This window comes from Symphalangus syndactylus, chromosome 2 (assembly GCF_028878055.3).
Source record: "Symphalangus syndactylus isolate Jambi chromosome 2, NHGRI_mSymSyn1-v2.1_pri, whole genome shotgun sequence".
NCBI lineage: Eukaryota > Metazoa > Chordata > Mammalia > Primates > Hylobatidae > Symphalangus > Symphalangus syndactylus.
The window spans coordinates 116,683,706-116,697,319 of record NC_072424.2 but is presented as its reverse complement, the minus strand read 5'-3'; the positions used below and the strand labels follow the sequence as shown (position 1 = coordinate 116,697,319).

The following is a 13,614-nucleotide window of genomic DNA, read 5'->3' as shown; positions in this document are numbered from 1 at the left end:
ATGATTTATATAGTTTCTGCATTGCTCTCAGCCCTACTTGATAGGGATCAAGGGTGTTTTAAAGAGGAAAATGAGTGGCGTCAGTGTAACAAAGCAATTTGGTTCTCTTGTTGGGCAGCCCGTGTTACATTTTAATCTAAATTTGCAGCTTTAGTATCTAAATGAAAGTTTGCTTTCAGGTATATTTTCTCTGATTGTTTTTCCTCTGAGATAATGCTACTGTAATGGAAACTAAGCCAGCCTCTTTGCCATCTCTTTGTAGCTACAATTTATTTTCCAAATAAAACTATATTGACTATATATATGTTACTAAGAAAAGTTTTCCTTTGTACTTCTTATTTTTCTAGATCAGCAACTTTGCTTAATTGTTAAAGATTATGTTTTCAACAGAGTTTTTGTAAATGATGGTTTGGGGCAAATATGTACAAAAAATAATCCTCTTCTAAGCAAATGACTGAATGATATGAGATTACCTCGTTTGGAAAGTAATAGCATTCCTTCAGGGGAGGAATGAAAGAGAGTAATCGGCCGGGCGCAGTGGCTCACGCTTGTAATCCCAGCACTTTGGGAGGCCGAGGCGGGTGGATCACGAGGTCAGGAGATCGAGACCACAGTGAAACCCCGTCTCTACTAAAAATACAAAAAAAATTAGCCGGGCGTGGTGGCGGGCGCCTGTAGTCCCAGCTACTCGGAGAGGCTGAGGCAGGAGAATGGCGTGAACCCGGGAGGCGGAGCTTGCAGTGAGCCGAGATCGGGCCACTGCACTCCAGCCTGGGTGATAGAGCAAGACTCCGTCTCAAAAAAAAAAAAAAAAAAAAAAAAGAAAAGAAAGAGAGTAATGGATATCAGCCATACCAGTACTATTAACTGGATTTTGTCTCTTGGTGATTCTGGAGTTGGCTTGTGTTATTGGACATGGCGCTCAGCTCCCGTAACACTTACTGTGCTGGTAAGAGCCAGTTGCAATCCCAGTGGGGGCCGTAAAGAACGTGCCAGTTAGTTGAGACAGCTGGGAAAGAACTTCAATTCCTGCCTCTGCATAGTCAAAAACACTTTCGTTAGTTTCCTCATATGTTTTGCCATGGAAGATCATATAACTTGGATATTTGTTCCCTCCAAATCTCATGTTGAAATCTAATCCCCAGCGTTGGAGGTGGGGCCTGGCAGGAGGGATCATGGGGGCGGATCCCTCATGAATGACTAGTGCCATCCCCTTAGTGATGAGTGAGTTCTCACACTGAGTTCACACAAGATCTGGTTGTTTAAAAGTGTGTGGCACTTCCTCCCTTTCTCTTGTTCCTGCTTTTGCCATGTGACACACCAGCTGCCCCTTCACCTTCTGCCGTGATTATAAGCTCCCTGAGGCCTTCACCAGATGCCAAGCAGATGCCAGTGGCATGCTTCCTATACAGCCTGGAGAACCATGAAGTAATTAAACCTCTTTTCTTTATAAATTACCCACCCTCAGGTATTTCTTTATAGCAATGCAAGAACAGACTAATCCAGAGCAGTTAAATATTACGTAGGGGCACTAAAGAGATGGCCAAGAAAGGCCGCTAGCAGTTCTCATCTTCCGTTCAAACCTCTCCATTGAACAGTCCATGAACACTTTATCGTTCACCCCGAAATACTGAAGCTGAAACAGTCTGAGGACTAAACTACAGGATGGGGAAAGAGGGCATGGAGTTTGATCTGAGGCTTATTCTCAGATTTGGAATACCCAGCCCAAAGAAAGAGAAAAATCTATATATTTTTTCTAAAATAGTCTGACTCAAAGGAGAAGTCTCATTGTAAGAGGACAGATTTTAAAAAGTTAAACATAGGATGGAATATGATGGTTAAAATTTAGCCCCTTCCCGGGGCAAAGACTTCATGACTAAAACATCAAAAGCAATTGCAACAAAAGCCAGAATTGACAAGTGGGATCTAATTAAACTAAAGAGCTTCTGCACAGCAAAAGAAACTATCATCAGGGTGAACAGGCAACCTACAGAATGGGAGAAAATTTTTGCAATCTATCCATCTGACAAAGGGCTAATATCCAGAATCTACAAGGAACTTAAACAAATTTACAAGAAAAAATCCCCATCAAAATGTGGGCGAAGGACATCAACAGACACTTCTCAAAAGAAGACATTTATGCCACCGTCAAACACATGAAAAAAAGCTCATCATCACTGGTCATTAGAGAAATGCAAATCAAAACCACAATGAGATACCATCTCACGCCAGTTAGAATGGTGATTATTAAAAAGTCGGAAACAACAGATGCTAGTGAGGCTGTGGAGAAATAGGAATACTTTTACACTGTTGGTGGGAGTGTAAATTAGTTCAACCACTGTGGAAGACAGTGTGGCGATTCCTCAAGGATCTAGAACCAGAAATACCATTTGACCCAGGAATCCCATTACTGGGTATATACCCAAAGGATTATAAATCATTCTACCATAAAGACACATGAACATGTATGTTTATTGCAGCACTATTTACAATAGCAAAGACTTGGAACCAACCCAAATGTCCATCAGTGGTAGGCTGGATAAAGAAAATGTGGCACATATACACCATGGAATACTAGGCAGCCATAAAAAAGAATGAGTTCATGACCTTTGCAGGGACATGGATGAAACTGGAAGCCATCATCCCCAGCAAACTAACACAGGAACAGAAAACCAAACACTGCATGTTCTCACTCATAAGTGGAAGTTGAACAATGAGAACACATGGATGCAGGGAGGGGAACATCACACACTGGGGCCTGTCAGGGGGTTGGGGGGAAAGGGGAGGGAGAGCATTAGGACAAATACCTAATGCATGCAGGGCTTAAAACCTAGACGATGGGTTGATAGGTGCAGCAAACCACCATGGCACATGTATACCTATGTAACAAAGCTACACACACTGCACTTGTATCCCAGAACTTAAAAAAAAAAAAAAAAAAAAAATAGCCCTTTCAGTGGCACAACATATAGATTGAATTATTTAATTCAGCATACAGGTTGAATTACTTGGAATGAAGTGGGTAATTTATTTTAACTATTTGTGGTCCAAGAATAAATAAATACTCCAAAATGCTTCAATTACTGCATGAAACAGAATGACAGCAGCTGAAAGTTTGGGATGTCTCTCACTGATGTCTATAGCACTTTCATTGACAAATTCATCAATGAAATCCAATAGAGAGTCCAATGTACACATACATAGTCAATAGATTTCAACAAAGGTGCAAATGAAATTCATTGGAAAAAGGATAGTAGTTACAAGGAATGGTGATGAAACAACTAGCCATATGTAAAAAAAAAAATTAACCTCTATCCATATCTCATATATTACATTAAAAAAATAGTCAAGTGGATCACAGACCTAAAAGTCAAACTTAAAACTATAAATCATTTAGAAAAAACATAGGAGAAAATCTTAGTGGCCTTTGATTAGGTAAATCGTTTTTAGATATTATGCCAAAGCATGATCTATACAAGAACATTTGATATAATTGATTTCATTGAAATTAAGAACTGTGCTTCAGGCTGGGCGCGGTGGCTCATGCCTGTAATCCCAGCACTTTGGGAGGCCGAGGTGGGCAGATCACTTGAGGTCAGGAGTTCAAGACCAGCCTGGCCAACATGGTGAAACCCTGTCTCTACTCAAAATATTTAAAAATTAGCCGGGCATGGTGGCAGGCATCTGTAATCTTGTAATCCCAGCTACTCAGGAGGCTGAGGCAGGAGAATTGCTTGAACCTGGGAGGCAGAAGTTGCCCTGAGCCAAGATCGCGCCATTGCACTCCAGTCTGGGTAACAAGAATGAAACTCTGTCTCAAAAAAAAGAAGAAAAAAAAAGAACTGTGCTTCAAAAGAAACTGTTCAGAGAAGGAAAAAATATTTTCTACAGACTGTAGAAAATATTTTTATCCAGTATGTATAAAGAGCTCTTAAAGCTGAATAAGAAAACAAGCAACCTAGTTTTTAAGATGGTCAAAAGAATGGCAAATAAGCACATGAAAAGATCTTGAGCATCATTAGTCATTAGGAAAATGCAAATTAAAACTGCAATGAGATACCACCACATACCCACCCAAATGGCTAAAATTAAAAAGACTGGCCATACCAAGTGTTAAAATGATAGGCAACTAGAGTTCTCAGATACTGATTGTGGAAATGTAAAATGGTAAAGTCATTTTGGAAATCAGTTTAGCTGGTGTTTTCATAAAGTTAAACATACACCTACATATAACCTTGCCACTCTACTCCCAGGTATTCATCCAAGAGAAATGAAAGCATAAGTTCACAGCAGCTTTATTTGTAAAAGCAGAAACCAGGAAGAACTCAAATTTATCTATCAACAAATTAATGGATAAACAAATTGTGGTATACGTGTACAATGTAATAATTCCCAGTAGTAAAAAGGAGATATTGATACATGCATCGGATGGGTAAATCTGAAATAATGATTGAATGAAGAAAGACAGAATACATATGGTATGATGCCATTTACAGAAGATTCTAGGCCAGTGCTTGCTTTGGCAGCACATATACTAAAATTGGAACAATACAGAGAAGATTAGCATGGCCTCTGCACAAGGATGACCTGCAAATTTTTGAGCTGTTCCATATTAAAAAAGAAAAAAAGGAAAAGGAAAATTCTAGGCCAGGCAGGATGGTGCACACCTGTGATCCCAGCAGGCTGAGGAAGGAGAATTGCTTGAGCCTAGGAGCTCAAGACGAGCCTGGGAAACATAGGGAGACCCTGTCTCTACTAAAAATAAAAAAATTAGCCAAGCATGGCATTGTGTGCCTGTAGTCCCAGCTACTCAGGAGGCTGAGGTGGGAGGATCGCTTGACCCCGGGAAGTTGAGGCTGCACTGAGCCGTGATTTCACCACTGCACTCCAGCCTGGGCAACAAAGCAGACCCTGTCTCAAAAAAAAAAAAAAAAAAGGAAAATTCTAGAAGATGAAAACTAATATATGTGAAAGAAAGACCAGTGGTTGCCTCAGGTTGGGGGTGGGGAGAAGCAGGAGAGAGAAATTATGGAATGGCATGAGGAAACTTTTGGGGGTAATGAATATGTTCATTTTCTTGATTTTTCTTATGGTTTCATGGGGTAGGCCTACATATGTCAGAATTTAGTCAATTGCACACTTTAATTATGTACAGTTTATTGTATATTAATTATATTTCAATAACGCTGTTTAAAAATGTTAATGCCAAAAAGAGTGAGTCTCAGATTCTTAGATTTTTGGCTTATGCGGTAACTGTTGAATGATATTTTTACTGAGGAATCTGGGGAAGGAGTAGGTTTGGTGCTGGGGAGGCAATCAAGGGTTTGATTTAACTTTGAGATGTCTATTAGATGTGAAAATTAAACATCCAGTATGAAGATTCCAAGTGGGAATCAGATATGAGTCTGCAGCTCAGAGATTTCAGAGCTGGAGACATAAATTTGGGGGTCCTCAGCATATAAATTACATTTAGAGTCATAGTGATATGGTTTGGCTGTGTCCCCACCCAAAATCTCATCTTGAATGGTAATAATCCTCACGTGTCAAGGGTGGGACCAGGTGGAGATAATTGAATTAAGGGTGCAATCTCCCCCATCCTCTTCTCATGAGAGCGAGTGAGTTCTCACGAGATCTGATGGTTTTATAAGGAGCTTCCTCTTTTGCTCAACTCTCATTCTTCGTCCTCCTGCCGCCACGTGAAGAGGGATGTGTCTGCTTCCCCAGCCCTGCAGAACTGTGAGTCAAGTAAACCTCTTTCCTTTATAAATTACCCAGCCTCGGGCAGTTATTCATAGCAGCGTGAGAATAGAATAATACACATAGGAATAGTGAGACTGCCTAGGGAGGAGAGTGCGTATGTGGAAAAGGAGAGAGGCTAGGATCAAGCCCTAGGGAATATTTAAGGATCTTGCGGAGAAAGAAGAGCCTGCAAAGGAGATTGAGAAGAGGGCACTGAGGTGGGAGGAAACAGGGAGAGTGTGGTATTAGGGACAGCAAGAGAAGGAGTATTTCAAGAAGGGGCGTTCCTCTGCATCAGGTGCTTCCATGAAGTCAAAGCGAGGTGGGAATGGAGCAGGGACCACTGGATTTGAGCACATGGAAGTCACTTACAGTCCTCCAAAAGTAGCGCCAGTAGAGACAGACCCATTGGAGGAGCTTGAGGAGAGTGGGGGAGGTGAGGATGGAGGGCCTAGAGGCAGCAGCATCACCATCACCTGGAAACTTGATAGGAAAATTCTCTAGCCCCACCCCAGACTTAACTGAGTCTGAAACTCTAGGTGGGACCCAGCAATGTGTAGTTTAACCAGCCCTCCAGGTGATATGGATGCACGCTCAAGTCTGAGAACCTCTGGTCTTGTCAATTTAAAAAGTGGTGAGGGAAAACTTATTGTCCTTTTATTTTTTTAAGGCAGGAGATACCACAGGTGTTTCTGACTTGATAGAAACAATCCACTAAAGAGAGAAATGAGAGCATAGGAGAGGATTGGATGTATAAGTCTGGAGAAGATGAAAGGCAATGGGCTAGATTCCAAGTGCAGTATCTGATCTTGTTTGAGAGGGGTGCTTCTTCCATCAGGGCAGAAGGGAAGACAGAATAAAAAGTAAAAGGTGGAGCTGGTGGTGGATTCGACGGTGGGAGGAAAATTAGGGAGTTCCCATATGATTCAGTTTTCTTGGGGAAGTAAAAGGTGAGGTCAAAGCTGAGAGGGTTATTGAAAGATTGTCTAAAAAGAGATAAAATTGTCATCTCAAAGAGTGTGAAAATGAATTTACCAAGGAAATTGCTCATCAGTGTTGCAATCCCATTTGACAGTTATGTCACCAAAGTAAAGTTAGAGTAATCAGAACAGTTATATCACTTATTCTAACAGTCTTTAAAGCTGCTTTAGTACCCACAGGTATAGCGTGTGCAGAGAGTTGTGTTTTAACCAAATGAATTGAGATTTAGCCAAAAAAGAGAGATAAGGAAGTTCAGATTCTTTGCAAGGGAGTGATGATAAAGTTGGGCCATTAAATCTAAGTTTAACAAGGAAGGAAGCAAAAATGAAGACGTGGTGATAGTGAAAAAGTTGGAGTGTGTAGGCTGGAGGTCTTAGACAGAGAATTGCTGGGCCAGGTGTGGTGGCTCATGCCTGTAATCCCAGCACTTTGGGAGGCTGAGGTGGATGGATCATGAGGTCAGAAGTTCTAGACCAGCCTGGCCAATATGGTGAAACCCCATCTCTACTAAAATTACAAAAATTAGCCAAGTAGTGGTGGCGCATGCCTGTAGGTCCCAGCTACTTGGAGGCTGAGGCAGAAGAATCACTTGAGACCGGGAGGTGGAGGGTTGCAGTGAGCCAAGATCGCGCCACTGCACTCCAGCCTGGGCGACAGAGCGAGACATCTTGGGGGGGGGGGGGGAAGACAAAAAGAATTGCTGTGGTGGGGGTATTTGAGTACATGATTTGAAAATGGTTATCGGCCGGGCGTGGTGGCTCACGCCTGTAATCCCAGCACTTTGGGAGGCCGAGGCGGGTGGATCACGAGGTCAGGAGATCGAGACCATCCTGGCTAACACAGTGAAACCCCGTCTCTACTAAAAATACAAAAAATTAGCCGGGCAATGTGGCAGGCGCCTGTAGTCCCAGCTACTCGGGAGGCTGAGGCAGGAGAATGGCGTGAACCCCGAGGGGCGGAGCCTGCAGTGAGCCAAGATCGGGCCACTGCACTCCAGCCTGGGCGACACAGTGAGACTCTGGCTCAAAAAAAAAAAAAAAAAAAAAAAAAAAAAAAAGAAAATGGTTATCAAAGATAAATACTTGAAATCAAGATTTTAGGAGTGATGCAGCTACTGGGCTGACAAGCCTAAGAGGGATGCCTGAAGTGGTGGAAAAGAGACATTTGGACTGAGAAGTCAATGATCTTTGATGCATCCAGGTGGATATTACATTTGATGAGAATTTCGGGGCCCAGAATGGTGATAGGAAGCCTATTTTTTGAGTGTCGTTAAGTTTCACTTGAGACAATTTTTATGTCACCAAATCCACTTTTCCCGCTTTATTCTTACTCTGCCTTTCAATACTTTCCCAAGTCCTTTCTTTTTCTTCTCCACTTAAAATATTTGCTTTGTTCTTATTATAAAAGTAATATTAGTTCATTACAGGAAATTGAAACAAAATACATTTTTTAAAAGGGAGAAAAAAAGGAAAACTCACTTATATCCAACTAGTGTGAACACCTTGGTATACATCCTTCCAAATCTTTTTCTATACATACGCCACCTCACACATATGCATGTTTTAAACAATGAGATCACACCATCTAGCTCTTTGTAACCTAGTCTTTTAAAACTAATTTCAAAAGTAGAAAAGTAGAAAAATTATAAAACACATCTAGAAATAGGTGCTGTTAATATTTTGGTATATTTCCTTTTAGATTTTTCTGTGCATATTTTTCTTTTTTTTTTTTCCTGAGGTGGAGTCTCATTCTGTTGCCCAGGCTGGAGTGTAGTGGTGCAATCTGGGCTCACTGCAACCTCCGCCTCCCAGGTTCAAGTGATTCTCCTGCCTCAGCCTCCCGAGTAGCTGGGATTACAGGTGCCTGCCACCATGCCCAGCTAATTTTTTCTATTTTTAGTAGAGATGGGGTTTCATCATGTTGGCCAGGCTAGTCTCGAACTCCTGACCTCGGTTGATCTGCCCACCTTGGCCTCCCAAAGTACTGGGATTACAGGCGTGAGCCACCGCACCCGACCAGCATATTTTCTACATAATTGAGATTTAATATATATATATGTATATAAATATAATTGGAATAACTTTGTAAATTTACACGTTTAAAACAATTCTTTCTCATTCTTTTTATTTTTTCCTGTCCCCTGATTGAAGTCTGCCAGGGGGCTTGCTTTGCATATGTTGAACAGTCGTGTGAAATTCGAGGAGTAGAAAGAATTTTAAAACTCACAGTTCCCCAAGGAATGGCTAACAACAACAACAAAAAAAAAGTATGAGAAAATTTAATTTCACATTCTCTCTCCCCTGCTCTGCTTGTAAACATTGTGCATGAATGCAGAGCTTTTATTGAACAGATCTCCAAAGAGTGAATTTGACTTAATGCTTCTGAAGTTTCTCTTCGAGCATAGAAATCAACTTTGAATCACAGTTGCTGATTCTAGACAGGCAGCCATTTAAAATGATATCAGCAACTTCAGTTGTCGTTAGCTATACTCATCTTTACAAAGCACTTCACTGTTTTTAATATTATCTAAGAATTTACACTATGTTTATTATTTAAATATGTCATCTTGATATTCACAAGTCCTTCAGATACACTAAGGTACTGTTGTTCCAAATTTCATATGAGGAAATGGAGGTCCACAAGTTTGCCTAATGCCACAAAGCTAAACAGTGACGTTGGCGGGACTCAAGTTCAGGTTCTTGGTCACCAAAGTTCATGCCTACTGCAGGTTCAGAAGGCGGCAGGGGGTGTTTTCTCTCGGATTGAATGATTATGGCTCCTATGATGGTCAGGCACTTTCCCTTATATCCTGGATACTGGTGTTATTGTGTTTTCCAGAATAAATATAAATAATGCTCCTGGGTCTTGCCATTTAGGGACCATATTTCTGTAGAGACAGGTTACTCTCATCACTATCCCTCACTGCTACTTTCCTGAAATACCTGGATATGTGAAGTATAAAGAAAAAAGAAATTGAAACGTGAAATGTGACTGAATCATTTGACCCAGGGACACTTCAATAATTAACAACATATCCCCATGAAGTGGCATGGCCACTGTCTCTCTATAAGGTGTTCTGAGCTAACCTGATGCTCCAAGGGGCACGAAGAAGTCCACATGACCCCCTTCTTCTTCAGTGGCCACATAGCTTCCTAATTTCTCCCAGAAATCTCTCACTTCAGGCCTTAGTAAATTTTTAATACCAATTTTATAGCCTGAGGAAAAAAAATCAAAATGTCATATTAGTTTGTAACATAATCCTGAACAGAAATTATTAGCAGTTTGTGAAAATATAAGCACAAAATCGAAATGCCATCTGCCTGTAAGACCAAGATACCTGAGGCATCTCTCCTTCCTCCCGCACCGTGTTGGGGCCATCTCCATAGCGCTGGTCTCCTTCACATCCTGGGTAGATTGGACACTATGCACTCAGGTTTATAACATTGCATTTCTGCCTCCACTGTGCAGCAGGGTAGGATATCAGGCGCTTGCAGGGTTTAGGGGGATGGCCAGCAAGTCCTGGAATTTTGCAACCAAGTTCCAAAGTAGAAATGTTTCCCAGGATTGCCAATCAAAAAATAAGTAGTGCAGAGCAGCAGTTAAGACTCCCAGAGATGGTAAACAGCAAGTGAAACTCTCCTTTTCTCTCACTTCCCGACAATTCTGTGTGTTGATTCCACTAAGCTGCATGGGTCTGGACCCATTTCTAAAGGAGTCCTGGAAGCTCCGCATCCCCAGGCTCCCATGATGAAATGAAAACGGGCAAAGAATTCTGGCGTTTCTTTCACTCCCTCCCACTGGGAGGTCTAGATATTTTATAAATATCTAGAAAGGACTTCTTCATGTGACAGGGTAGCAGACTTTGTTTTGATGTTGTTTTTAAAGCAAAAGCTTTTGGGAAAACACCACAATTATATAGAGGGAAACTAGTTCTTTGAGGTATTTTGTTATTGTTACTGTTGCTTAAGAAAAACAAAATAAGGGCCAGGCGCGGTGGCTCACGCCTGTAATCCCAACACTTTGGGAGGCCGAGGCAGGTGGATCACAAGGTCAGGAGTTTGAGATCAGCCTGGCCAATATGGTGAAACCCCATCTCTACTAAAAATACAAAAGTTAGGTGGGCGTGGTGGTGCACGCCTGTAGTCCCAGGTACTCAAGAGGCTGAGGCAGAAGAATCGCTTGAACCCAGGAGGCAGAGGTTGCAGTGAGCCAAGATCGCGCCACTGTACTCCAGCCTGGGCGACAGAGCGAGACTCCATCTCAAACAAAAACAAAACAAACAAAAAACACCCAGAATGAGGAAAAGGCAGAGTTTGAAAACTTTTCTTACCTGGAGAACAAAATGGCTGAGATCAAGAAACTCTAATAGGACATTCCACACGAGATAAACTTACTCCCATCATATAAACTTGCCAATATCTCTGCACCATTTAGAGAAGCGTTACCATGTCATTATAAATTTAAACCCCAAACAAATAGTATCTGTGCTTTACTTTGGGAGGACATAGAAAACTGATGTGGAACACAACTTGCCCCAGGCACAGGTAAGCTAAACAAGGAAAACCAGAAGTAAGGTAAAGTGAAACAAAAGTCAATTAGTTTCTGCCAATGATAAATTTCACTGAAACTTTCCAAGTACACGAAGTCCCAACCACGGAGATGGCAATTTGACAGGTGACTCAGGGACTCACTTTGCCATTTTGCTGGTTTACTCCAGCCATATCTGGGATGATCTTATTCCTTCTTTCCCCTCATCCCACAACAATGGAAGATTTCATTTGAGTACGTTTTAAAACAATTTTACTTTAAGTATAAGCAAGGAAGAATGCAAGCTATAAGAAAAAAATAGAAACTAGACGTCTACTTCTAAAACATTCATCTCTTTCTCCCGAAAAAAAAAAAGGAACAGTTGAGGTTTGTTTTGAGGGGCAGAGGGCTGGGGGTTTTTTGGTTTGTTTTTGTTTTTCTTTAAGACAGGGTCTTGCTCTGTAGCCCAGGCTGGAGTGCAGTGGCTCAATGGCTGACTTCAACTCTGCCCCGCCAGGATCCTCCCAAGGAGTAGCTGGGACTACAGAGGTGTGTGCCACCACACCCAGCTAATTTTTTTGTACTTTTTGTACAGATGGGGTGTCGCCATGTTGCCCAGACTGCTATGGGCTCCTGGGCTCAAGAGAGCCACCTACCTCAGCCTCCCAAAGTGCCAGGATTACAGGGGTGAGCCAGCATGCTCCACCCCATTGAGATGTTTGATGGCTGCCCTGTAACAAGTTGATGGTATCAGCCATTCTTTTCCTTTGTAGTATAAGCCAACTAGGAATATAATAAATGTTGTTAGTGTACACCAATTTATAGATCTTGGTATTTGCTATTAAAATTGCTGCACTTTCATCAAATTTAAAACTTTTGTGCATCAAAGTGTACAATCAACAGAGTGAAAATGAAATCTATGCAATGGGAGAAAATATTTGCGAATCATATATTTGATAAGGGAATAGTATTTGGAATCTATGAACTCCTATAACTCAACAGTGAAAAAAATCAAATAACCCAGTTTTTAAAAATGTGCAAAGGACTTGAATAGACATTTCTCTGAAGAAGATAACCAAATGGCCAACAAGCCTATGAAAAGATGCTTGACATCACTAATCAGAGAAATGCAAATCAAAACCACAATGAGATATTACATCCATGAGGATGGCTACTATTTAAAAAAAAAAAAAAAAAGGCTAGGCACAGTGGCTCACACCTGTAATTCTAGCACATTAGGGGCTGAGGTGGAAGGATTGCTTGAGGCTAGGGGTTCCAGACCAGCCTGGACAATATAGTGGGACCCCATCTCTAAAAAATAAAAATAGAAAGAAATTAGCTGGATATGATGGTGTGCATCAGCTACTTAGGACACACTGAGGAAAAAGGATCACTTGAGCCTAGGAGTAGGAGTTCGAGGCTACAATGAACTATGATCACGCCACTGCATTTCACCTTAGGCAACAGAGTGAGGCTGTGTCTCCAAAAAAAACCAACAAAACAAAACAAAAAGCACAGATACACACAGAAAATAAGTGTTGGCAAGGATGTGGGATGTGTAGAGATTCTAACCGTTGTGCACCGTTGGTGGGATTATGAAATAATGCAACTGCTATGGAAAACAGCATCGAGATTTTGAGATTTCTTTTTCTTTCTTGCTCTTTTTTTTTTTTTTTTTTTGAGATGGAGTTTCACTCTTATTGCCCAGGCTGGAGGTGCGATCTCGGCTCACTGCAACCTCCGGCTCCCGGGTTCAAGTGATTCTCCTGCCTCAGCCTCCCGAGTAGCTGGGATTTCAGGCATGTACTACCACGCCCAGCTAATTTTGTATTTTTAGTAGAGACGGGGTTTCTCTATGTTGGTCAGGCTGGTCTCGAACTCCTGACCTCGGATGATCCACCTGCCTCAGCCTCCCAAAGCGCTGGGATTATAGGCATGAGCCACTGCACCAGGCTGGAGATTTCTTTAAAAGGTAAAAATAGAACTAAAATATAATTCATCAATCCCACTTCTGGGTATATATCCAAAATTGAAAGCAGGATCTCAAAGAGATGGTTGCATACCCATATTCAACAATAGCAGCACTATTCACAATAGAAGTGGAAGCAACCCAATTTCCATCAGTGGATGAACAGATAAACAAAACATACTATATACATACATGCCCTTAAAAGGAACACATACAACACGGATGACCTTTCAGGACATTATACCAAGGGACATAAGCCAGTCACGGCTGGGCAAAGTGGCTCATGCCTGTAATCCCAGCACTTTGGGAGGCCGAGGCAGGTGGATCACTGGAGGTCATGAGTGCAAGACCATCCTGGCCAACATAGTGGAACCCTATCTCTACCAAAGATACAAAAA

The 13,614-nt window shown here is 41.6% G+C and overlaps 1 protein-coding gene and 1 non-coding gene across 5 annotated transcripts in view; one reads left to right on the top strand and one right to left on the bottom strand.

Annotated features, from left to right (window-relative positions):
- The window catches only part of ECT2L (epithelial cell transforming 2 like), a 106,948-nt gene that overhangs the window by 40,678 nt on the left and 52,656 nt on the right, over positions 1 to 13,614 (bottom strand). For all 4 annotated transcript variants that reach the window (XM_055265429.2, XM_055265439.2, XM_055265449.2 and 1 more), the window contains exons 9-10: positions 9,807 to 9,935; positions 943 to 1,035 (exon numbers count right to left, since the gene is read on the bottom strand). In XM_055265429.2, the coding sequence (XP_055121404.1) occupies positions 943 to 1,035; positions 9,807 to 9,935 (222 nt within the window). The remainder of the gene's footprint in view (positions 1 to 942; positions 1,036 to 9,806; positions 9,936 to 13,614) is intronic.
- LOC129477550 (U6 spliceosomal RNA) lies at positions 4,511 to 4,617 on the top strand. Its single transcript, XR_008655756.1, has one exon. It is a non-coding gene; the product is annotated as a U6 spliceosomal RNA (small nuclear RNA).